At 44.1% G+C, this 27,066-nt stretch overlaps 2 protein-coding genes across 3 annotated transcripts in view; both read left to right on the forward strand.

The window, feature by feature from the left end:
* LOC306925931 (ras-GEF domain-containing family member 1C-like) overlaps window positions 1–27,066 on the forward strand; it is a 53,395-nt gene continuing 26,329 nt past the window's right edge. For both annotated transcript variants that reach the window (XM_079505080.1, XM_079505081.1), the window contains exon 1: window positions 1–388. The gene's annotated coding sequence lies outside the window, so the exon portion shown is untranslated. The remainder of the gene's footprint in view (window positions 389–27,066) is intronic.
* On the forward strand, window positions 6,166–12,491 carry LOC306916064 (uncharacterized protein; the record flags this gene model as incomplete). Its single annotated transcript, XM_079493771.1, has 8 exons — window positions 6,166–6,894; window positions 7,889–8,496; window positions 8,683–8,760; window positions 8,971–9,118; window positions 9,463–9,554; window positions 9,937–9,985; window positions 10,285–10,438; window positions 12,368–12,491. Exons 1-8 carry the CDS (start codon window positions 6,702–6,704, stop codon window positions 12,489–12,491), a joined length of 1,446 nt encoding a protein of 481 aa, XP_079349897.1. The 5' UTR covers window positions 6,166–6,701.

Consider the following 27,066-nt stretch of genomic DNA (forward strand, 5'->3'; position numbering starts at 1 on the left):
ACATCGTTGTCGTCAGAACAGAACAATCACCACACCTTCACTGCGTCTCCTCTCTCAGTCCGTTGGAATTCACTTCGCAACGATGCGCACTTTCAAGTCGGTGTGAAGCATTTAACCACCACGCTGGCTGTAAAATAAACGACATTTTAATTACTAAAAGCCCCGAGAGAGACGCTCTTCCTCGTTTTTTTTAGACCAATTTGTCCCGCGAGTCTTTCTTGACTTGGATCCGCCTGACGTCTTCTACTAGCGAGTTCCCCCACTATAGTTTTGTTCATTGATTTTCGGGATTGGATTTGGATTGGATTTATAGAACTATATTTTCACGTTGACATTGGATGCAGCAACCGGACTGCAGAGCGATGGACTTGACAGTGTAGAGCTGGTGGTAAGTAGCCTAAAGCAGCAGTACTGTACACACACATATATGACACGTCTTATCTATTTTCTACAACTGTTATATTATTACAATTTCACTCACGCCCACACAGCTTCTCCGCGTGTGTGTACACTGTACAGTATATGTGTTTACCCCACGCGTGTGTGCGTGATGGAGAGAGGAAGGAACCCCCCGTGGCGTCTCTCTCTGCGATCATAATATTCTGTTGTGCGTTTATTTGTTCATGCACTGTAGTGTATGTTGACTGTACACACACACTGACACACACACACACACACACACTGACACACACACACACACACACACACACACACACACACACACACACACACACACACACACACACACACACGCACACACACACTGACTGTTTACTATTCCGAGCGCACTCTGCTGTAGTTAAAAGTTCAATCGGGGCAACAGCCAGTGCGCCTCGTCCAGTCCTATAGCCGAGAGATAAGCAGCAGTGCAGCACCATGTAATAGGCCTAGATACACTCCGTAGTACCACGGTGCCGCTTACAGACAGACAGGCTCTGCTCTGTCAGCCGCATCACTTTACTACGATGCAAAGAAGCGTCATAAAATAGTCTGCGCTCTGCATGCGGTGGTGGGTGGGTGGGTGTGTGTGTGTGTGTGTGTGTGTGTGTGTGTGTGTGTGTGTGTGTGAGTCAGCGGCTGTGCTGCTTGGCTGTCTGAAAAGGGCGTGTATTTAAAGCCCTAATCTGTAAAATGTATGGACATTTCTCTGGTCGTTCCTTCCGATCTATCTGCGTGGTGGAGCAACAATATGATGATAGTGGTCTGGACCATCTATCATGATGGTCACAATTTGTCACGAGTAGCTGCTGGCTACAGACTTCCACAATGTCATGGATGGTGAAAAAGGAGGGAGGGTCGCGGGCTAAAAGCTTAAAGCTGGAGGGTCTGCACTCAGTCTGCACAGCGTGAGGTGACATTCAGGGCTGCCAACATCTCCTGCAGGACCCCTGCATTGTCATTTCGCCTGGATTTCTCCTGGATTTTGTGTCAAAGTCCCCAAAATTCACCAGAACACAGGAACATATTATCATCATATCATCATCATACTATAATTCACTCAATGTCTGTCTGTCTGTCTGTCTGTCTGTCTGTCTGTCTGTCTGTCTGTCTGTCTGTCTGTCTGATACACTCGTAGCTCCTCACTGGCTGCACCAATCGCTCCGACCTTTCACACAGGCATTGACCATAATATTACAGAGGTCTTAAAGAAGCCCTTTTTTCAATTTAACAAATAATTAATTAATAATTAATTTATCAGTGAATTAAAATTCCCCATCGACTTACATGGGAAAATGCGAAAACTCACGTCAAGTATTTTTCCCTCAGAAACCGTCGGAGCTACAGTTACAACACTTGGAGGGGAGGTTCAGAATAATTATTGAAATTAATGTCATAAATAATTTAATACGTCGGCCTCATGGTGGTGCTATAACAGCCCACTTTACATTTCGCCTCATAACTGGAACCGTAGGTCGTAAAATAAAAAATGCACTTTCCCTGGATTCCTTGGGTCATAACATCTCCCCATATAGGCCACGCCCATTTGCGTCGGGATAGATTTCCCGCCATTTTCACTTTTCTTCAAAACACACTTTTGGCTCTTCCACCTACAGCTTTTGTGCAAATCTCACAGAAATCGGTACACATGATCTCTGGACCAATCCGATTAAAACACCACAGGCAGAATTTTCATAGTCCTTATCGTTCGGCTGTAATCCGCTTCCAAAGTTAGTGGGAGGGGCCTGTTTTACAAAAAAATGGCACAAATCACGAACTGAATGTCCAAACCACCCCAAATTTTATTCACATGTCGAGGGTGGTTTAATCAACGGAGAGTCCAAAACAATTCTATTTCCACCCCCTAAAAATCTCATGGATTCTCACAGTCCAATGCTGGCAGCCATGGACTGACATTGGACAAGCAAGATTGAAAACGTCGTGACTGTGTGTGCGTGTGCGTCTGTGTGTATATCCCAGCCTCACTCTTAAAAAAGTCCGTCGTCTGATGGGAATGTCCCTTATATATGTGATTGGATCGTTCCCAATTCCAGAAAAGCCATAGAGCGAAGCCTATGAGCAAAGGGAATGTCCCCATCTTTTGCGGACATGCGCACATTGGTGTCAAAAAAGTAGTAGAGTCCGCCATTACAAAATCTCTCCGCACTGGTTTAGAAACAACAGGACAGGGCAGGCTCCATGTGTTAACTTTGGAGTGACTGGAACCTCACGCTTCTTTTGGTAAACACGTTTGGTTGGTACGTTAATTACATTAGTTACATTTACAATACATTTATTTATTTTATTATTACATCTCTGGCAGTGTTTGTGTGTAACTTCTGGCCCCAGTTGGCACAAGTGCCCAGTTTTCCCGCGGCAAAAGTTGGGCAAATAAGTGTTTTATTAAAAACAAAAGATAGGTTAAGATTATATTTGGATAGCATTTATTATATTTGCGGGTTTGTGTCGCGTCCGTTCTTGAATGACACCAGTGCTATAGCTCTGGGGTGAGTGGAGGGTCCATTGTGGCCGGCTTAGCTTCTGCGCTAGCCCGCTAGCTTTCTTTCCTTCCCCCTCAAAAGCTACCCGGAGCTATTGTTAGCTAGCTAGCTAACAACCTATGTGCTTTAGCTTCCCTCGCTAGGCTAGGCAGCTAGGCAAGACGACAGCATTTACCCCTCAATGCTAGCTCTTGTTTAGCTTTATGTGTGCTGCTCACAGTTAGCTGTTAGCTACCGGAGCTATTGTTAGCTAGCTAGTGCCCAGTTAGCTAACAATAGCTCAATAATAATAATAATAGCTCAATTTGCGCCAAGGAAGCCAAGTTGTTTCCCCACCTCAAAGACTTGGCTTACCAACAGACCTTATATAACCGATATCTTATATTATATTTGCGTGTGTGTGTTGTCTGTGTGTGTGCTTTAATGGCATAGAAGGTTGTGCTTTAGCTTCCCTCGCTAGGCTAGGCCGCTAGCCAAGACTGCAGCATTTACCCCTCAATGCTAGCTTTTGGTTAGCTTTATGTGTGGTGTTCACAGTTGGATGGATAATGCTAGAACGTGTCCGGTGGTGGGTTAGCTCCCGCTGCTAGGCCGCTAGCCTAGACAGCCAGCCTCAATGCTATAGTTTAGATTGGTGTGTTGTGTACAGAAACGTATAGGCTACGTGCTAAATATTGAATTCGGGTTTAGTTGATTAGTGTGGTTTGTAAAACGAGTGGCTAGGTTATGGCCAGGCTGGAAAACATGTTGACTGTTAAATGATTAAATGTGGTCATAGATATTATTCAATAGCCTTGCTGTTCATGTTACAGAAGTAGACTTGGAACTGTAGTGTCTGTACAATTTTAAGTGCTAATTAAATGTTTGCAGCACAATATACAGTACTAGAGTAGTTCATTTTTTATAATTTTTTCCCAAGATGCTCTTTTGAAACACTTTCAGTTATCAGTATCATTACTACTATTATTAAATATTTGGAGGGGACTTTGTAGCTATTTGGATCAAATTTAGCCTCAAAAGAGCATATTGGGGGGGGGGAATAGAAATAACTACTCGTGTTCTGTCCGCTGGCAGATGGGGCCACCTCTGATTATTTTCTGATTGTCTTATCTTTCACCTCATCAACATGTTGGCTTGTAATATTTGTGGCTTTAACTGTGTATCTTCGGCAGATTACCTGAAACACTGCAGATCACACAGGAATATGAATAATGTGTTTTTTTCATGTGGCCATAAGGACTGTGGACGGAGGTTCTCCAGTTACAATAGCTTTGCTGTTCATATGTCACGAACACATCCAGATACAAAGAGCAGACAAACATGGAACCGTAATGTGTCAGTACAGTTGAAGTGTTCATTTAATTTCTGCAGCAGTGAATATGGAGAGCTTAAAAGTCTTGTGTCTCACTTGAGTGGTCACATATCTGAGGGTCTGACTGTAACGTGTCCCTTTGATGGATGTTCCACAACGTGTAATGTAAAGTCGTCTTTTTCATCTCATATTTCGAGGCATCATAAAGGGTGGGATGTTACCAAGATAGCTCCTGTTCATTTATGTGAAGTTGCAGACCATGTATTGCCAGGAGAAGGATCAAATGTTGTACAGGCGGAAGTAATTGTTGACGATGCAGAACACGTTGACAATTTGAGTGATCAAGTGAAAGACGGCTACACAGAGAGTTTAGCTCAGTTTTTCTTAGGATTGCAGGCAAAGTATTTAGTTCCAGCCTCCACAATTACTGAGATAGCAACTGAGATGAAAACATTAAATGCTATTCATCAAGAATATACTATGGATGTGTTAGCGCGTGAGCTTGAACAGTATGACGTTCCAAGAGCGACATTCACATGTCTTGGAAAGAGTGCATACGAGCAGAGCCCTATTCACAAGGCATTGAATGAAAATGGTCCTTTAACTACACACCACAGAAGGCTGCAATATTACAAGGCCCACTATAATTATGTTCAGCCTCTTGAAGTCAGTCTTGGGTACAAAGAGGGGCAGCAGAGGCACTACCATTACATTCCTATTTTGGAAAGCCTCGGAGCAATTCTGAAACAGCAAGGTGCAGCTCAATTCAATAATCCTCATGTGGAACTGGAAGATGATATCCTCTGTGATGTTACTGATGGGTGGGCCTTTAAATCAAATGCCATGTTTTCATCAGACACAGACACTTTAAAGGTCCTCTTATTCCAGGATGCGTTTGAGGTAGCGAATCCACTTGGATCTGCCAAGACAAAGCACAAAGTATTAGCTGTCTACTATACCTTGGCCAATTTCCCTCCATGCCAGCGGTCAACTATTGATCAAATACAGTTGGCACTACTCTGCCTAGAGAAAGACCAAAAATATTTTGGAGTCAATGAGATTTTCAGTAAGCTTGTGTCAGACTTGTGTAAGCTGGAGGAAAACGGCATACCTTTTAATGGACAGATGTATAAAGGTACTGTTGCATGCATACTGGGAGATAACCTGGGCTCCCACATGATTGGTGGTTTTACAGAGAATTTCAGCTCTTCTGAATATTTCTGTAGATACTGTCTAGCGACAAGAGATGAATTTCGGTCTAACCCTCTCACAGTTTTCACTCATAGAAATCCGGCTAATTATAATGAGACAGTGCAGTTTCTGGAAAGTCACCGTGAGGTCCCAATGCATCATGGTATTAAAGGTGACAGTGTTTTCAACAAACTGTCTAACTTTCACGTATGTCAGCCAGGATTGCCACCCTGTCTTGCACATGATCTGTTTGAAGGTGTGGTTGACTTTGATTTAGCTATGTGTTTGCAATTCTTAATCAAAAAAGAAAAGTGGTTCAGTTATGGGGTCCTTAATAATAGACTCAAATCATTTACTGGTGAAAGCAAAAACAAGCTATATGCTATTAACATTACAGGAGCAAAGATTGGTGGCCAGGCAGCCCAAAACAGGTGGCTTTTGAGATTCTTGCCGATTTTACTGCATAACAGAATTAAAGATGCCGACAATGCAGTATGGGGCATGGTACTTCTCCTGAGGGAGCTAGTTGAATATGTCTGTGCACCTCGCCTTTCAGAGCCACAGATTGCTTATATGAAGGGGCAGATCCAAGACTATGTTGAAATGAGGAAAGAGTTATTCCCACTAGTAAGACTTAGACCGAAGCATCACTATCTGCTTCACTATGCTGACTTGAGTTTACATTTTGGCCCACTCATACATACTTGGACCATGCGTTTCGAATCTAAGCATTCATATTTTAAAAGATGTATCAGGTCATCTAAAAACTTCAAAAATGTAACCAAGTCACTTGCTGATAGACATCAGTTGTTTCAGGCTTATCAGGCTTGTGGTAGTTTATTTAGCCCCCAGGTTCAAGTTTCAGACTCCACCAAGTTCTATCCTGAGCTGTATGATCGAAGCATAAGGACAGCAGTTGACGAATTCGGAATTAACTCGAGTAACGCAGTTGTCACAGAGAAGGTCCAGGTTAAAGGCACGTCATATGAAAATGGTATGCTTGTTGTACTGAGATATACTAAAGGACAACTACAGTTGGGACAAATAGCGAGCATTATTATTAAAAATGAAACCACTGTCCTACTTTTGCTACGGGGGAAAACGGCCAGCTGGGTTCCTGAGCTTGGAGTCTATGAAGTTGATGAAAATGTTTCTGATTTGTTCAGCTGTCAAAATCTGGAAAAATTTACAGAATATTATCCACTTTCTTCATACCAGAGAGGTGGGAGGTTGCTCATTCCTCTGAAACACATGCCAACATGGAGCCTGTAAAACAGTTGGTTAAGAAAGCCATGCCATCACTTAGTAGTGATAAGATGGATGCACTCCTGGCCAGGTTAGAGGAATTAGGAGTTGCTTCTGTGGATGACCTCATCGATGTGCAAGCCTCGGACCTTGAGAACACTCTGTCTGTCATTCAGTGCAGAAGACTCGTCCGTGCTTTCCAAACTGGTAAGTTTTTCTTCTGCACACATTAGTACACATAGGCTACAAAATTGATGTCTGTATAATCTAGTATTTTGCAAACTTTAATTTAAGAACCCCATACGGTGTCCAAATGAAACCAAATGGATTCCATTTGTACACATTCAGAGTTGTGGGTCCATTTGGTTCCGTATGTACACTGATTTACAGACCTGCATGTAAGGTCATTTGGTTCCATATTATGTAGGCCTACAGTTACAGACCATTTGGTTCCATGTGTACACTTAAAGTTACAGACCTGTAAGGGTCCATTTGGTTCCATGTGTACACTCTGAGTGCAAATGGACCCTTACAGGTCTGTACATGTAAAGGGTCCATTTGGTTCTATTTGTACACAAATGGCAAATTCACACTTTGTTGGTTTGTGACACATTCTGTGTTATGTTTTCTTAATTTAATGCAATTCTCAATGTCCGGTCTGAGGAGCACTATTGGTCCAAATTAACCTTTTTTGCCTTTAACTCTGACCCTTAGACCTTTAACCCATTTAGACCTGAGCACGTGTCTGTGTCACCGTATAGCTTTTAACCATTATTTTAAACTTTAGGTGTTGGGAAAATAGCAGATCTACAAGCTCATAGTGCGGCCCTGAGTGCCGCGCTACGAGCTTGTAGATTTGCTATTTTGAAAAGTTGTGAAAACATGTGTAAATCTTTGAATATATGTATTCTTTCACAGCAAACTGTTTTAACTCTTATTTGATTCTGGGGGGGTCCCTGGAACAACACATTTTCAGATGGGGGTCCACGGTCAAATACAGATAGTTCTGTGGGTCCTTAACATGAAACAGTTTTAGCACCACTGATATGTTTTTCAGAAAACTGTCAGGATTTGGAAGACATTTTGTAGAATCTGGGCTCAGGTCTTAATTGGCCCATTTGTGCCCCTGGTGTTCCCCAACCGGACTCTGAGAACCAGCATATTAATGGTAATATTGATGAGGTGGTTATGTTATCCATAGATTCACAAGCTTCAACACCCTTCACAAGCGGCCCAACATCTGTACCTCTGCCACAGAGAGACCTGCCAGTCCTGCCCCCAACACCACCTGAGACGACAACACCAGCAGGCTCCCCATCCTGTCAGACATATTCTGTGCCATGGCACAAAATGCCCTCCACAGTCATGGAGTCCTTCACTTCAAAGAAATGGGTACCGACGAAGAAAAGACATGACATGATTCGGTTGCTTGTGGATGATATCGTCTGTACACATCATGGACAGAGACCTAGCAGAGCACAGCTGCGGGATGTCGCCCAGCAGATGATTGATAAATATCCTCTCTCCTTCCAAGAGACAGAGCCCTTTGGAAATAAGCCGTTTGCGTCAGACGGTTGTTCAGTTCTCTTTCAACAGCTAGAAAACAGAGTTGAAAATATGAAGAGAGATCCAACCTCCGGGATGAGGCCAGCCGAGGGTGACACTCCAAGAAGGAAAAGGTCCAGATACTCTGATCGTTACGGATGTGTGGAGTGGCAGCCTGCTGTTGAGGGACCCGAGTGTAGAGCAGCACTGCAGTCTAAACAAGAGGAATTGAAAAGTGCCTTCAGAACCCATGATCGCCACCAGGTAAGGCTGCAACCATCCATTATTTAATTGGTGATTATTGTGTAACTATGGATTACCTTTTGGTTAATGGAGTAATTGAGAAGTCATTTATAAAGTTCACAATGGGGAAACATGAGCTTATAGATCGGAGATATATGTGTTTGTGTGTGTTAATAAAACAATCTATTGGATTTCTTCTATTTTTAGGAGTCATCTGTTAGAAAATTGATGACTGAAACGTATCCCATCCAGCGTGAAGCCATAAACGATGGAACATGTGTCCTGGTAAGGGTCTGTGTATGATGATGAATATCGTATTGTGATATTCACAGATATCGTATATGTTTGCAATACCTTAATTTATACTTCTGTAGAATGATGGCTTTGTTGAACAATAACCTTAAAAAACACATGAAATAATATCATGTATCGTGATAATGCTAGAAAAAATATCGTGATATTGTATTTTTCCATATCGCCCACCCCTATGTCAAGGTCATGAAGGAAGAGTGGCCATTCTTATTTGAAGCTCCTCACCTGTTTGAACACGCATCTCAACTCCTTGGCTTTCCGGTACTCAACAAGCTGGCAGAGGAACTTTCCGGCAAAGAATCGGGCATCAACAACTTCCTCGACTCCAAAGGTAAATTACCCCCCACCCCACCCCTGTTTCCCCAATATACATTTATTGCTACTAGTGTTGAATATGTATTTTCTATTGTATGTCATCCTATTCACTAATATCTTTGCTTTTGTGGTAGTCTCACGTTGCCAAACTGTAGCCTCTTGCAATTTCCAAATGCTTCCATCATACAGTCTGGAGCCACGGAAGTTCTATCATGATTAAAATATAAAGCGGAAGTGGAGCCTCCTCCCCACTTCCGTTTCGTCTTTACAGTTTACACTTTTGAGCACCACAGATATAGAAACATGTTGTATTCTGTATAATTGGTATGAACTGTTAATAAAGTATTCAATCAATCATAGGGTTGAAGCTGGGTGATGGTCCAGTGGAGCTGATCAAAGGCATTGCTAGATACTTAAAGGAAAACCCTGATCGCCTCTTCTTCCAAAATGAGGTAAGTGTTATGGATTGTAAACCCCAGGAAATTATCTCAACATAATTATCTATATCCAGTGGTGGTAGAAATACTCAACCACAGTACTTGAGTCAACGTATAGATAGTGATACTATACGTATCATAGTTGATCCACTTTGCACTGCTGGTACTCTAAGTCTAACCCATTTAGACTGAGAACAAATTTTGGGGTTGTCAAACTTGTCACATGTACATACTGCAACATAATTATATTGTAATGTGTGAATCATAGAAAATATTGAGAATCCCTGTAATATTTCTATGCTTAGTCGTTACCTCTGATTCAGACACTGTTTGTGTACATTGGAAACGTAAAATCATCAAATGCATGCGTGTATCTTCATCTTATTTTTCTCCTCAGGACTCCAACGATGTTGATCTCCCATGTACCCCATGCATCCTACTCAGAGGTTAGTAGTTATCCCAGCAAGCTTGGTATATATGCTCCATTTGTTTTTAGTTTTCCTGCTAAGACAATTTGTTGTGATGAAAAGGTATATGCAGATTAGGGGCAACATCTTTAAATTATGTACAATTGTATGTACAAGTCTGAGAAACAAAATGTTGAATAGCGTTTCAAAGTATTTTTTGCTTGTTCTTACCAAAAACTACTAATTACCAGAAATCACAGCAATTATTCTATTTTTCTTTTGTGTGTGGGTGTGTGATTTCTTAAATTAATTTCGTTTTTTGTGATAATCTGTTTAAGGTGACCAGCAATTCAATATGGCTGTGGATCAGGTCATTGTAAATGACCACATCACCTCCCCTGTTGCGGCCCTCGCCTATGCTTTCTCCCTGTTCTATGTCTGCAACATCGAGTACCCGAAGGAGATGGCGTTGACGCTGGAGTTTGTGCAAAGGTAAGCAACACATGGTTTTGTAATGTTTATAGCTGGGCTATTTGAATTCTTGTCTGTCATAATGCGTCACAACACAATGTGAGCTTGTAGATCTGCTATTTTGGCTCTGCAAGGCTTACTTGTGCAGAGTTCCAGTTGATTACAAACATAACCTGCCAAAAACATTCTAAGTCCATGTTCAACAGGTCAAGATATTTATCTACATGATGAAAATGCTAAATGGTGCTTTTATATACAGACCTGCACACAGGCGCTACGCTAGTGCGCATGCGTCGTCAAAATTAATTCTGCGCTGTCAATCAAGCGCCGGGAAGCGCTTCTGCGTACCGCCTGCTGGGGCCGCCTAGAATGATTATTATGGCCAGAATACTAGTACAATCTGTAGCGAGAGCATTTCCCACCGACTGCCACTCAAAGTACGTCTTGCACAAGTGCACTGGCCATTTTTACAAGTTGTAAAAGGGGATGCTTTGCACTCTTCCCATTCGCCGCTGTGCTTATGTTTTTTTTCCGGGTGCTGGAGCAAGTTGCTCGTTTGCGATGCCGTCTCACACAGCCTAGGCACCGGCCACTGACTTTTTACGGGTACAGGTTTTAGTTCCGACAGTGGGAAGAGTGCAAAGCATTGCGGACTGGCACTGCTGCTGCAGCCTGCACAACATGAAGCTTATCAACATGACAACACTGTGTCCCGACATACTGTCCCTTTATTATCGTAAAGTCTGCGAAGTGTACACTGTTTGTTTTTGCACCGAGGAGCCATGTGTGTCTAACTGTCTGAGTCTGACTGTACGTTGCCTCGGTAAAAACAAAAGGGAAGCCTGATGTATGCTTCGCCGTGTATGTTAAACAAATAGCTGATCTGCAAGCTCACAACGTGTCTCCTCCGCAAGACCGCAACACGTTGTGAGCTAGTAGATCGGCTATTTAAATATATATATATATATATATATATATATATATATTTTTTTTTTAAGTACCTAAATATTGCTTTGATGCTCATATTATCCTTAGGAAGTATTAAGTTGTTTTTATTAGAATATGCATTTAGGGCTGGACCACACATGGACCTAGCTGCAATTTGCAACTCTAGATTCTTTTTAATAATGGTATGAATCTAGAGTTGCAATACCCTCCATTGACTCCCCAGTCCCCACCTATCCAATAAGTTTTTCTATAAGTTATTATATTCATGCATCCCCCTATTATCCATCCGGCGAGACGGGTCGCCGCATTTTGGAGAGCCAAGTAACTTCTCCAGGTGCTCCTCTGAGTACTAGACCAAAAAAGTTGTGTGCAGCCCTGTTTATATAGAGCTTTTATCCAACTCGCTTTACATTACATCCACACACGCATTCATACACCATTACATTCACCCATGATGGCCGAGGAAACCATGCAAGGCACCATCCTGCTCATTGAGAGCAATTAGGGGTTCATCAGAGTCTTACTCAAGGACACTTTGACACTAACTCTGGGGGAGCCCACAGGATCGAACTGGGAACCTCGCCGTTCCCATCCAGCTGCTCTACTGGCCACTCTACCCCTGAGCCAATGTCCCAAATTAAACAAATAAAGTTGCCCTTCATTACCAGTACAATTTTTACATCATTCAAGCTAAGGGCTGCAAATCCCAACCAAAGATCTATCCTATGTTGCCACCTCGTGGTCACTATTTGACATGCATACTTGTCAAAGCCCAAATTGGTCATAGTCCAGTACAATGTCTATTTCTTCCAGTTCCTTGCATATTGCTCTGCCCTTAGCCTAAGAGAGGTCAAGTTTTCCATATTGTATCTCATTGTCTACTTGGCACATTTTGTGCCAAGGACCACCATCAACTAACTAAAGTATCTCAACTGTGTCTGTTACTCTTTACTTCAGTTTCATCTATTTTATGTGTAGCTAAGATTTCTTCTGTTTCCTTAGAGTTTTCTTCGGAATCAATCCAGACAGAGGGTCCAAGGCAGAACAGCAGGGGAAAAAACGGCACATTCCGGCAAGACTGTCAAAGTTTGTGTCTCAACTGAAGGATTTCCAATGGAGCATTTGAGGTTTTTGGACTGTACACACACACACACACACACACACACACACACACCACCTTACCTCACCTACTGTCTGACAAAGGACAGTTAGTCTGATGGAGCAATGTTTTGTGATTCAATGAAGGACTTCGTATGGAACATGTGAGGTTTTTGGACTGCGTGTACCCACACGCACAACCACACACACACACACACACACACACACACACACACACACACACACACACACACACTACCTCTTGTATGTCAGACTGCCAGTCTGTAACAATGTTTTTCTCAAGGTGAGAATGCAACAGCATTGCTGTTTATTTAGTTTTGAAATGGAAATGTGTATGCCACTAAGGGGGCATAGGGGTGAAGTACCTGCCCCCCCAAACAGAACTTAACTATTATCAATCTCAGAATGTCTGATGTTTGAGTATTCTAAAGGTGAGAAATGCCTATTTTGTTGCACTAAGCTGTTTAGTTGATTGCTGTATTGATATTTTTTATTGTGTTTTGAAATCATTGGAGGGTGATATTTGTCACTGCATGTTCTCCTGCATCGCCCATCAGTGGGGAATGAGTGGGGAGGTGTAGGACACTTTCTACATCGTCCTGGAGGGGACTCCTCATTCCCCACTGAACGGGTGAGTCAGTAGTTTGAAAGCTGTGACAAAGGACATGTATTTGATTGTGTTTTGAAATAATTGGGGAGGGTGATATTTGTCACTGCATCTTCTCCTACAGGCTGGGGCAACGCCCGTCTGTGGGGAATGATGAGTGGGAGGTGTAGGACACTTTCTACATCCTCCTGGAGGGGACTCCTCATTCCCCACTGACGGGTGAGTCAGTAGTTTGAAGGCAGTGGCAAACGATCCCTGTACAATTTTTAAGAGAAATGTGTTACATTTCAGAAAGCTCTTAAAAATGTTTATGGCACTTAGGTGGCGCAGGGGTTAAGTACCTGTCCAAATGTAGTTAAAACCCCCAATGTTCAGGGGAGCGAAGTTGGGTGGGGAGGGTGATATTTGTCACTGCATCTTCTCCTACAGGCTGGGGCAACGCCCGTCGGTGGGGAATGAGTGGGGAGGTGTAGGACACTTTCTACATCCTCCTGGAGGGGACTCCTCATTCCCCACTGACGGGTGAGTCAGTAGTTTGTAAGCAGTGGCAAATGACATGTATTTTATTGTGTTTTGAAATAATTGGGGAGGGTGATATTTGTCACTGCATCTTCTCCTACAGGCTGGGGCAACGCCTGTCTGTGGGGAATGATGAGTGGGAGGTGTAGGACACTTTCTACATCCTCCTGGAGGGGACTCCTCATTCCCCACTGACGGGTGAGTCAGTAGTTTGAAGGCAGTGGCAAACGATCCCTGTACAAGTTTTAAGAGAAATGTGTTACAGTTGAATGTATATTTTTATTATATGGAAATGTCTATAAAAGTTGTGTTCTATTGTTTCTATGATGGAAATGTAATGCAACTATATAGTACTAACACATTAACCGCCCAGGACCTCACGCCAAAGGGTATTTTATAGTGTTTATGATCGTGATGCTACTTGCGTGATGTCAACAGTCACAAGTGTAGGCTTTTCAAAACGTAAAACTGCATATATCTTTTCTACGTCCGAGCATAGACATGGTAACGCCCTGCCTGCCGGATAGTCTGCTGCGTGAGGTTACTCCGTGGTGGGAAATAAATAATACGATATATAATACAAGAGAATGACAGCTTGGCACGCGTGACAGTAACTTTTATTTTTGCAGAAGAGGCAAACTAATATTGTTTATGCCGTTGGCCTGTTTATTTGTATACATCTGTAAACTCTAAACATTATTGTACTGTAAAAAGGTCTCTTTTCCCTTGATCTTTTTTTAGTATTAGAACACAGCCAAATCAAATGATAGTACATAGGCCTACGTGTTCAATTATTCAATCAAAGTAAACGGCACAAACTATTAGTTTGCCTCTTCTACAAAAATTAAAGTTACAAGTTACTGTCGCGTGTTGCCATTCTCTTTTACTTGTATTATTTCCCACCACGGAGTACCCTTGCATCTGAGGACATTCAAGACAGGCGTTACCATGTCTATGCTCGGACGTAGAATAGATATACGCCGTAAAACAGGGGAAATCCTTTCCTGTATGAGGTGAATTCATTAATCCTGGCGGTTAATGTGTTGTCTGGGTGCTTTGGGCATGTTTAAAAAAAGAAAAAGAAATGTTTAATTGCACTTTAATGTTAAAGAAAAAATGTTTAATTGCACTGTTCACACTGAAGAAAAGAAATACAAATAAACATGTTATATTTGTATATTTGTGGTTTAATCAGATTGATGTCCGTAAATTGTACAAAGAATATCCTATGTAAATGTACATCATTTTCTATTTTCGGATTAACGTAAGTGTCCGTAAAAGGACAGAATTGTCCGTTAAAAAGACCAGACTAAGTTCCATAACGGTACAGATTTGTCCGTAAAAAGACCAGACTAAGTTCCATAACAGTACAGAATTGTCTGTAAAAAGACCAGACTAAGTTCCATAACAGTACAGATTTGTCCGTAAAAAGACCAGACTAAGTTCCATAACAGTACAGAATTGTCTGTAAAAAGACCAGACTAAGTTCCATAACAGTACAGATTTGTCCGTAAAAAGACCAGACTAAGTTCCATAAAAGTACAGAATTGTCTGTAAAAAGACCAGACTAAGTTCCATAACAGTACAGATTTGTCCGTAAAAAGACCAGACTAAGTTCCATAACAGTACAGAATTGTCCGTAAAAAGACCAGACTAAGTTCCATAACAGTACAGAATTGTCCGTAAAAAGACCAGACTAAGTTCCATAACAGTACAGAATTGTCCGTAAAAAGACCAGACTAAGTTCCATAACAGTACAGAATTGTCCGTAAAAAGACCAGACTAAGTTCCATAACAGTACAGAATTGTCCGTAAAAAGACCAGACTAAGTTCCATAACAGTACAGATTTGTCCGTAAAAAGACCAGACTAAGTTCCATAAAAGTACAGAATTGTCTGTAAAAAGACCAGACTAAGTTCCATAACAGTACAGAATTGTCCGTAAAAAGACCAGACTAAGTTCCATAACAGTACAGACTTGTCCGTAAAAAGACCAGACTAAGTATTGTAAAAGTACAGAATTTTCCTCAAATGTCCGTAAAAGGAACTGACTAAATACTGTAAAAATACAGAATCTTCCGTTTTAGGATGACGGAAGTGTCCGTGAAAGGAACAGACTTAGTCCTGTGACAGTACGAAATGATCCGTTATAGGGTTGACGGAAGTGTCCGTAGACTAACGGTACAATGCATTGGCAGCAAATTACCGGAACATTTCGCCGTTTTTTAACGGATAAATTTTTTACAGTGCTGCCAGGGCTTTGTTTTTACCGGTAATATCAGAAAGTGTAAGTACTGGCATAACACAGTATGTTGATTGTGTATCGTGTACTGCTGCCGCATGGCCCTTGTTTTGGTTCACATACCGTCTACGTGTTGTGCTTTATCTCTATTTGTGTAATCATTAAATGTGCTAGCGCACACGGATTTCCTCTAACACTACCCCCTTCCCTCTCTCCCAGAGAGAGAGAGAGAGAGAGAGAAATGTACACCACTGATATCACTTGTCGGAAATGCTGAATGGGTGTGGTTGTGGTGGTTGTATCTTATTCCACTATTGAATATTTTATTGACAGTTTGCAAGTAGTACAGAGGTACGATTTTAAAAGGATAACACAAAAAGTCTTCTATCTATATGGACTTCTTTGTATTGTGGTCCTGTTGTAATCGTCATGCTATACCATGTAGGATTTGGGAAGCAGTTTAACCTCTCTAGAGAGATGTTGCAGAGGCAGCTCCATTGCTTTTCAAAGCCAACCAACGCACAATGACTACTGTGGCTAATTTATCTATGGCATACATAGGCCTACTGCAAGGTGCATGGAAGTAAGTAAGCCAGTCTCCTGTCTTTGAGAAACCAGTTAGGTGGGGAGATATTCTACACGCTGCTGGTGGTTGTTGCTGGTGATGTGTTACCACCACAGACAGACACCACTGTTTCCCAACATTCCCACACCCACCCTGCCCCCCAGCCATGCAGGAGAACAGGGGCTTCAGATTTCTCCCCCTCCTCTCAATGCTCAGGAGCTTCATTCGTCCTCTTTCCAAAGCACACGTCTCTCTCTCTCTCTCTCTGTCTTTCTTGGTCTCTCTCCACGATGTCGCCCTGCCTGCGAAGTGTGTATGTATTTATCCACTCTCACTCACCTTGACTGGCGGTGAGGACTTATGTGTCCAGGGGTGGACAGAAAAATTAAATCACACTTTTGTGAAGTGAGGCTGGGGCGCCCACTGTGGCTGCCACAACTACATCATGAAGTAGGGGGTCATGCTGCTGTTTGGGGAAGCATGATTTAAATGAGAAGTAATTTCGGAAAGCCATGCATTGGAGCAGTGGTTCCCAAAGTGAGGTCCGGGGACCCCCAGGGGTACTTGAGGGAGTTCCAGGGGGTCCCCAGCTAAATGCTAAATGATAGTTTGGAACCAAATGGACCCTTATGGGTCTGTAACGCTGAGAGTGTAAAAATTTGGTTCCATTTTGTACACTCTCAGAGTTAAATTAACATTAATTTTACAATATACATTGGGGGTCCCAGAGATAGAAATGCCATTAAATGGGCGTCCGTAGCCTAATGCAGGTCAAACTGGGGGTCTTTGAAATTAAATGCACAAACATATCATGCGCATGGGGGCTACCAAATAGTCAGCCGCGTGCGTCCCTGCCCACGGCTATAAAAACGGCGCCAAAGGGAAGTGACAGAGTGGTCTGACAGCACGTCGTTGAGTCAGTGGCAGCCATGTCAACAGTAACAGAGTGGTCTGACAGCACGTCGTTGAGTCAGTGGCAGCCATGTCAACAGTAACAGAGTGGTCTGACAGCACGTCGTTGAGTCAGTGGCAGCCATGTCAACAGTAACAGAGTGGTCTGACAGCACGTCGTTGAGTCAGTGGCAGCCATGTCAACAGTAACAGAGTGGTCTGACAGCACGTCGTTGAGTCAGTGGCAGCCATGTCAACAGTAACAGAGTGGTCTGACAGCACGTCGTTGAGTCAGTGGCAGCCATGTCAACAGTAACAGAGTGGTCTAACAGCACGTCGTTGAGTCAGTGGCAGCCATGTCAACAGTAACAGAGTGGTCTGACAGCACGTCGTTGAGTCAGTGGCAGCCATGTCAACAGTAACAGAGTGGTCTGACAGCACGTCGTTGAGTCAGTGGCAGCCATGTCAACAGTAACAGAGTGGTCTGACAGCACGTCGTTGAGTCAGTGGCAGCCATGTCAACAGTAACAGAGTGGTCTGACAGCACGTCGTTGAGTCAGTGGCAGCCATGTCAACAGTAAGTCGTATATGATACAGACAGATGTAGTACACTCTGCATGTTCCCCTAATCCAGGCCAAGTCTGCGGAGAATAACAGGTGGACTGTTAATGAGGGCATCTAGTTAGACATGAGACGGAGAGGAGAGGGGGCTGGGTCCCACAGTCGTGTGTGTGTGTGTGTGTGTGTGTGTGTGTGTGTGTGTGTGTGTGTGTGTGTGTGTGTGTGCGTGTGCGTGTGCGTGTGTGCGCGCACTCAGGGTTTGTCTGGGGCAGGGCCATATGGAGGTAAACACAGCGGCTGTTAAGTCTGGTAGCAACGACGGCTTTATCACCACCAGAAGGTTTTTATGGGTGCGTGTAATGGGGGAGGTGTGTGTGTGCAATGTGCGTGTGTGTGACGAGAAACCAGAGGACTCATAGATCACACAGTGCTCTACTTACTCCACTGACCAATCATAACGGCCCGAACATGAGGTCACTCTAATGCCACCTTTACGCGGCAACGGTCTCTGGAGAAAACGGCCAAATAAAATATCAGAAGTGACTTCCGCTTAGACGGCAACGGCGTTGTCGGGGGTTGAAAATGTAACAAAGTGAAAACGTCTTCCAGAGTGGAAACGCTCCGCCATGGCGTCTCCATGTAAACGCTCCGCCATGGCGTCTCCATGTAAACGGGCAAAACGATGAATCCGCTTAAATGTGTGACATCATGGCTCACGTGTTTATTACATTGCTGCAGAGCCCTAGGCCAGTGGTTCCCAAAGTGGGGTCCGGGGACCCCCAGGGGTCCTTGAGGGAGTTCCAGGGGGTCCCCAGCTAAATGATAGTTTGGAACCAAATGGACCCTTATGAGTCTGTAACTCTGAGAGTGTACAAATGTACACTCTCAGAGTTAAATTAATTAACATTGATTTTTCAATATAAATTGGGGGTCCCAGAGATAGAAATGTCATTGAATTGGGGTCCGTAGACTAATACATGTCAAACTGAGGGTTTCTCAAACAGGTTGAGAATCACTGCTAGAGCCGTAAATATCTTCTCTCATGGGGGTCCTTGGCATATCTTTTCAAATGGGGGTCCGTGGGCTAATTAGTGTCAATTTGGGGGTCCTTGACATGAAAAGGGTTGGGAACCACTGCCCTAGGCGATATTTGAGTTCCTAGGATGAACAAGTGTTCCCTCGCCTCGCTCATCATACGAATACAAATGTAGCGAGCCGCTGCATTGGTGAATGTAAACAAACAGCCATGTGTCTGTGTGGTGGTGGTGTTGTTGTCACGTGACCATACACAGCATGCTGTGCTGCTGCAGATTAAGCAAGTGGACATGCTCAGACATGGTCCAGGCCAGGTGAAATCCACTGCGCAAAATGTATATACCGGCAAATTAGTCCAGTCCCAGCCCTAGGCTCGTTGGACAAGTATATAAACGTCCCAAACCGCGTTGTCGGGCCGGGCCCTGGGTTCTAGTGCCAGTAGTGCCTGGTCTATCTGGCAGCGTGCCACACCGCCACCTATACCGCCACCGCCACCTATACCGCCACCGCCACACTACAGCGCTTTCTGATCAGTGTTGCGCCTCCGTCTAAACGCAGAATAAAAAGCGAGAACGCAGCGACACTTTGCCGTTTCCTCTACAGGCCGTTGCCGAGTAAAGGTGGCCTCACCTCACAGCCTGTTTGATTTTACACTGACCGGAGGAATTCCAGTGTTTACCTCTAGCACTGGAAAAACTGCGACCATACATTCATGTCTAGCATGCACAGAGCAGGCACTTTGGACACTGGAACAGAATCCATCAGTCACAGTGCGTCTTGTTCCTTTCACCAGGAGGCCTGGGGAGTTTTCACCGACGCAATTGGATTGTGGAGTTTGTTCCTGTTTTCTCGGAGCACATTGAACCTTGCAGATTCGACCACTTAAGCCCTATTTCAAACATTTTCAAACGTATCAGATGTAAAAGATCATCACGATGTGACCTTGTGGATCTGCTATTCTTGAAAGCGTTTTGAAAGCTTTCGCACAACCTTAGCCCAAAATACACCTGACAGGCAACTGAATGTATTGGTGTGCACATGATGTACCTGATAGGACTGGTTGGTTGGTGGTCGATAGCTGCGAAGGCGATGCAGCTGACTGGTCTATATAGTAGTGGTTTTCAACATGATGTACCTGATAGGACTGGTTGGTTGGTGGTCGATAGCTGCGAAGGCGATGCAGCTGACTGGTCTATAGTAGTGGTTTTCAACATCTTTTGATACCAAGTCCATTACTTATTCGGCATTTGAACCACGGACCGTCATTTAATGAGATTTTGCCTCTCAGACCCAAAACTAAAGGATATTTATTTTTGTCTATACAATTCCATGCTGTGTTTTGACGTGGTACTATTAGGAGAGATAACAGGCAAACATTGATCAAAATAACAATTCTTCTACATTTTCTAATTGTGTAGACTTGTAAATTAGATTCACAGCATATTTGTCTCTTTGTATCTGAAGTTAAAGCCAGTTCAATCTTATTTGTATAGCTGTGTATCTTTGTATCTTTTGCGGCAGCTACAAACGTCGGTTGCATCTTCATGTCGCTGCATGCTCACATTTACAATGAATGGTAGACTGTATGTTTGTGTGTGAACGCACCATACTCTCCATCATTTAGCTGCAGTGCTGGGGACCACCTGGAACACCCTCAAAGACTTGAAAACCACTAGTCCATGGCATTAGCAGGAAGGGTTCACGACCGTACATTCACTAAATTTGCCCGTAACTTCCTCTCAAGAGACGAGAGAGAGGGGGGGATGGGGGGATGGGGGGGGTTCAGGGGATTATGATCTAATAAAAGAGAGACATGGGAGGGGGGGTTATCACAGTGGGGACTCAACAGGCATCTAATTACCTCCCACCATGAGCCTGGACTCCATGGCAACACTCAGCCCACTCTAGCTCTGGCCTGCTTATCTGGCTCCACATGGCGTGTGTGTGCGTGTGCGTGCGTGTGTGCGTGCGTGCGCATTCGTGTGTGCGCTCATATGGACACTGACTGGACAGATATATTGATGTTCTTGTCCATTTGGATTTCCTGTGTAAAAAAAAACCGCACGGTTATTTCCCATCGGTCCTCCTCATTCAATACGGTAAACTGACGTTGTGAAAGGAAGGGGGCTGTGGTGGTGCTGCTAATCTTCCATCCTTTTCATTTGGAACCTCTGTAGTTTTGTTACTTCATCTTCATTTAATCTGTAATAACAAGCATAAAACGGTAATATATGGATGAATGGTGCAGCATTCTGTTGCTCTGGTGTGTGTGTGTGTGTGTGTGTGTGTGTGTGTGTGTGTGTGTGTGTGTGTGTGTGTGTGTGTGCGTGTGTGTGTGCGTGTGTGTGCGTGTGCGTGTGCACGTGTGCGTGCGTGTGTGCGCGCGCCCCCAGACTGTAGTATGATCATATCGTAACTCATGATGAGGCGTGAGATGCAAACAGATCAAGCCAATTAATGAATGCGGTCCTTCCCAATACTAATTAGTTCCATGGACACTGACACATGGCATTGTCTTATGTCCATGGGGATCATATCGGGGGAGATAGAGCCATCAACACAGGGCCTGTGACGGCCGTGATGAAATTAGAATTAGTCATGCTGTGTTATTAGATTAGCATCAGTTGCCATCTCTCTTGGTTATGTGGAAGTGTACAGCACAGTGATAATTGAGAGGTATTTTGTACTTAAATTTCCAATATACTTGTACTTCTACTCCACTACATCTCAGAGGCAGTGCCGCAGTGAGGAATCCTTCAGGTTTGAATTGATTGATTGAATTGTTTATTAGACAGAATGTATATACAGCAACAGAGTGCAGTCAAACACTCAGTCCAAAAGGCCCTGTTATGTGCAATCAATTCATAGACATGACATGAAGAATAACAACAAGATTCATTATCATCATTGATAACCTCTAACCTCTCTGTTTTTGCTTCCTACCTCTCGTCTCCTTTCATCCACAAGGGATGATCCACTTTGAGATGATAATTCGTCCTAAATGGCACTCCAAGCACAATTATATGTGTCGTTTGAGGAAGGAGCCAAATCACTCCTGTCCAGTCATACATTTGAATATTATGAATAATTCCGTTTTGTTTTGTTTTTATGACAGATTTAGGTCTCTCCTAGCGGAGACATTTGCTGCGTAACCACTAAAAGACGCAGTCTGTGCTCAGCTGCAATTATCTCAACGTAACATAGATGCTCCACTCCCACTCTGCACCATGCAGTCTCATTGCATCCTTCTCATCTGCTTCTCATCCTTCTCATCTCGTCTGCTTCTCTGAGGGATAATGACTCAAGCTTCATTTATATTGTATGTTTAAATAGATCTACCAAGCACACACTGCATGATGGATTGTGAGCCTGTAGATCAGCTATTTTCTGGGAGGGGGGGTTAAAATGTATTTCATTAATTTATGTATTTTTTCTCCAATTCTGCTAAATTCTGCTTTGCCTCAAGGCAATCATTTCATGCTGACCTTGACTCAATCTAAATGTAAATATTGGTGTTGGTGCAGTGTTGATTTCGTTGACTATGACAAATGTTCGTCGAAATAAAAACTAAGCTATAATGTACTAAAACTATGACTAAATATATTGACAATTTCGTCAACAAATAAATACTAGACTAAAATGTTATAGAAGAGATCCAGTAGAACTAAAAGACAAGTCATTTTATGTTTGGTTGCTCGGGTGTTAATTGCGCTCTGAAAATAGTATATCTACAAGCGCTGCGACGCGTTGTGAAAACTAAATGGAATAAAACTAAATGGAATTCTATTCAGAAGACTATGACTAAAACCACATAAACGGTTGCTGCCAAAATCAACAGTGTGTCGGTGAGGTGACGGCATGTCTTTAGGGAGCGAAGGTGTGTGACCTTAGCCTGTCTGTGGCCGGACACACAGCGTGGATTCACTGACGCCTCCTCCCTGCTATGAGTCTGGATGGCGGCCCATAGCAGGAAGCTGGAGGAATCAGAAAATGACTGTGGCCAATCAGTGACTGCGTTTCAACTGCTGTCCGTACAACAGTGAAAAGCAGCCTCTTGATTGGTCCATGTGTATATGGTGACGTAACACAGTGGGGTTTTTTTGCCAGTGAATTATGGTATGTGTGATTATGTGAGGTTACCATAATCACAGTATTCCTTAATCATATTCCATCATTCAAGGGCCTTTGGATAGAAATGAAACAGACTCCATGCCGTCACTTTCAGTTAGAGTGCTGCAGAGGCTGAGTGTCTGTGACTGTGACCAGCTGATGGTCGTTGATGCTTAATTGATGCATCAAGGAAGGCAATTATGTTTCTGCACTGTCAAATAGGTCTACATCTATTCTAAGATAGCATCTTAAATAAATGTTGTGAAAATGTGTTGTGACTTTGATTGAAAAGTTTAATACAAATAGTTCCAATGGCATCTAAATGTAAGGTTGCAAATGTGCTTATCGGTGTTGTGAGGATGAGGGGGTACCTGGAAAAAATTCTTCCCGCCAAAAAAGTTTGGGAACCCCTAACGTAACATACATGCTGCGGCACTTTCAAAACAACAATGGCTGCCATCGACGCAACAAGTTTAAAAGTTTCCACAAAAACAGCTCTAAGTGCAGATATAGACTCCGACATATATCCGACAAAGCTCGCTCCCGTAGAAAGTAGAAACTAAACAGACCTTTTTTTTAGCGTGGTATCTTTCAAGCACAAGGAGCAGACTAGCGCACTGTGGTGACGTCTAGGGTTGTCCCGATACGATCACGTTGTCCGAAATCGGGGGGCCGATCACGTCATTTTCAAATGATTGTAATCGGATCGGGCGGGAAAAAAACGTGATCGGGACATCCCTAGACATTATATCCATATCAGGATATTAGACTGGAAATTGACTGTGGTCTTGGATATTATACTATTGTGATATGGCATTAACGTGTTCTATAAAAAATATAAATATCGGATCGGGAAGAATCGGTATCGGCAGATACTCAAAATCGAATGATCGGAATCGGATCGGGAGCAACAAAACGTGATCGGGACATCCCCAATCAGACAGTGACGTTTTTGTTACACTGATTGGCCAGATGAGTCTGTCTGTCAAGGCAACCACTTAGGCCCACTTTGGGCCGAGGTCCAGACTGATTCCCGGGGAGGAGGCATCAGTGAATCCACGCTGTGTGTCTGGCCAATGCCAGGCTAGTGTGACCTTGAACACCCAGTTGTTGTTTTGGATCTCCTGGGTCTGCTGCTCTCCGTCTGTGCAGGAAGTGAGAGAGTTGGTCTGAGGACCTCAGAGAAGGCGCGGCTTGGCTTCACGACCCCCGCTCGGCCCCTCTTCTCAAACACATGTGCACCGTCTGCACACATGCATCACACTATACACACACATACGGACACACACACGGACACACGCATACACATACACACATATATGGACACACACACGCATGCATGTGCAAGAGTGCACGCACAGTCACACATACCACAAACACATGCATCGCACACACACACACACACACACACACACATACAGACACACGCATGCATGTACAAGAGTGCACGCACATACCACAAACACATGCATCGCACACACACACACACACACATATGGACACACGCACGCATGTACAAGAGTGCACGCACATGCCACAAACACACACACACTCTCAAGGAATGAGGATTCGCTGGCTGTGTGTTTGTTTATGCACACACATGTCATGCGCACACAAGAAACACACACACACACACACACATGCACACACGCAGGCTGAGCGAGGGCGTGTTCACAGACTGGAATTCCTAACACGGTTCGCATTGAGATTGATGGAGGTGGTGTGTGTGTGTGTGTGTGTGTGTGTGTGTGTGTGTGTGTGTGTGTGTGTGTGTGTGTGTGTGTGTGTGTGTGTGTGTGTGTGTGTGTGTGTGTGTGTGTGTGTGTGTGTGTGTGTGTGTGTGTGTGTGTGTGTGTGTGTGTGTGTGTGTGTGTGTGTGTGTGTGTGTGTGTGTGTGTGTGTGCGCGCGCGTGCGTGCGTGCGCGCGCGTGATGCATGTGAAACAGGTGCCAGTATTTCTTTCTCCCTGCACGGCCTTGTTGTTCAGAGAGGACCACAGAGGACTTTGAAATAAAAGGATTTGCGGAGCGTGTCTCTGTTGAGCCCTGAGCAGCATGCTTCTCAACCTCTGTCAGAGAGTGAGAGAGAGAGACACAGAGACAGAGAGAGAGAGAGGAATGGGTGGGGAGCTGGAATGTCTTGATGGTAACTCAACACTGTGTTTGTTGGCCTGACTGTGTGGGTGCAACAAGACAAGTGTGCGCAGCGCGCCGTACATGTGTTTTCTCAAGGCACAATGAACTCATTTGTTTTCCAGTCTGACCACTCCCTCCCTCCCTCCCCACGCAGACAGACAGACACCGCTCGCACAGACAACAGTCCGCCGTGTTTTCTGGGTTTTCGTTTGAAGGCGTGAGCCTTCTTCAAACGTGGTATCTTTCAAAGCATGAGGAGCAGACTCTGTTCTCTGTGTGGGTATTCTTTCACCCACTCACTCACTCTCTCTCTGTTGACGGTTGGTTGGGTGGAGCATCGCAGCAGCCTGGCAGGCAGTCTTCCATGCCCCGGGGCTGGAGGTTTGGCTTCGGGGCACCAATATCGCAGAGTCCTCCAGGGACATGGGGGGGGGGGGGAGGGGGGCAGCGGGCTGCTGCAAGGCCATCTGTATGGGCATCCTGCCTGGCATACGCAAGTAGGGCATGAAGAGGGCGGGTATAACATTAACTCCAGCTTGGGAGCAGAGCTGTTCTCCCATCACAATATTTCAGCGCGATCGCTACGCTTGCGGCTGACAGTGGCTGATAGGAATATCTTGGCAATGCCGAGGTGCGCCGAGCTGCAACCAATGTGTTTCCACAGCAATGATTTTTGCAACGTAATGTAAACTGGGTGGGTTGTTGTGACTTGGCGTGAAGGGACGCGCATGCACACAAACACCAGACACGCACACTCACACACACACACACACACACACACACACACACACACACACACACACACACACACACACACACACACACACACACACACACCAGTAGTGCTGCACGATTCTTGCTCAAATGTGAATCTAGATTATCCTCCACAAGAATTGAGATTCTGCTGCATGATTCTTCATGATTCTTCACAAAATGAGATTGCATACAGTAGGTGTCTAGATCTTGATATTTTTTCAATTAGTTTTGCAGCACTACACACCAGAGCAGCACACACACACACACACGCATGCACGCACGCACGCACGCACGCACGCACGCACGCACACACACCGACGGATAACTTGGATGGAAACTAACATTATTTGACGCTGCCATTCTCTCTACTGCTTCCGTAACAATAATCACGGGCACCCAACGCACATGTCACGTGACACGGTTTCCTCGGTTTGGCCGACGAGACCGCCAAGATTTCATGAAACCGCAATAAACCGTTAAAACCGTAAAACCGCACAACCCTAATCGACGAGGCAGTTTGTTTAATGCCGCGATGGCTGAGGAGACTAAGCTAAAACTGACCTTTTCCCACCTCAAGGTTCTGTGTCTTTGTCCAGATGGCATTTACGTAGGTCGAAGTATAGCGATGCGGGGGAAGATAAGAGGTGTTTACTTTTATTATCGATTTTATTGTCAACATGAGAAAAGCTCAAAGGCATTTGCATTTCAGTTATAGACCCCGATCAGCCTTCAAAGAGGATAATGTGGGACAGAGTGGAAACACTAGCAGAGCTCATCTTTCTCACTGTATGCTGCGGAAATTGGTGTCGGGACTAAAAATAAACAAACGCCCAAGACTGTTTGGGGAAGCGGAATCTTGAAATTGACGACGCCGTCGAAATGGAAACGTGCTAATACGGTGTGAAGAAGGCAATCTTAAATTAGAGGAGAAGTGTTAGTGTGTAAATTGCCTGGCAAGGTGGGAGGTGCGGCATGTGTCGTAGGATGGAGTCTGGCGAGGAGATTAAAAAAACAAGGTTGTGGAGTTCAACTACCAGACAGACCGTCTGAAAACTCACCTCCTCTGCAAACCTTGAGTCATCACATCTTCATCACATCAGTCATCACATCTCGCAGCTTTTGACCCGACCCAACAATTTGTCAGTGGTGTAAACTTTACACC

The sequence above is a fragment of the Electrona antarctica genome (genome assembly GCF_951216825.1).
Source record: "Electrona antarctica genome assembly, chromosome: 1".
NCBI lineage: Eukaryota > Metazoa > Chordata > Actinopteri > Myctophiformes > Myctophidae > Electrona > Electrona antarctica.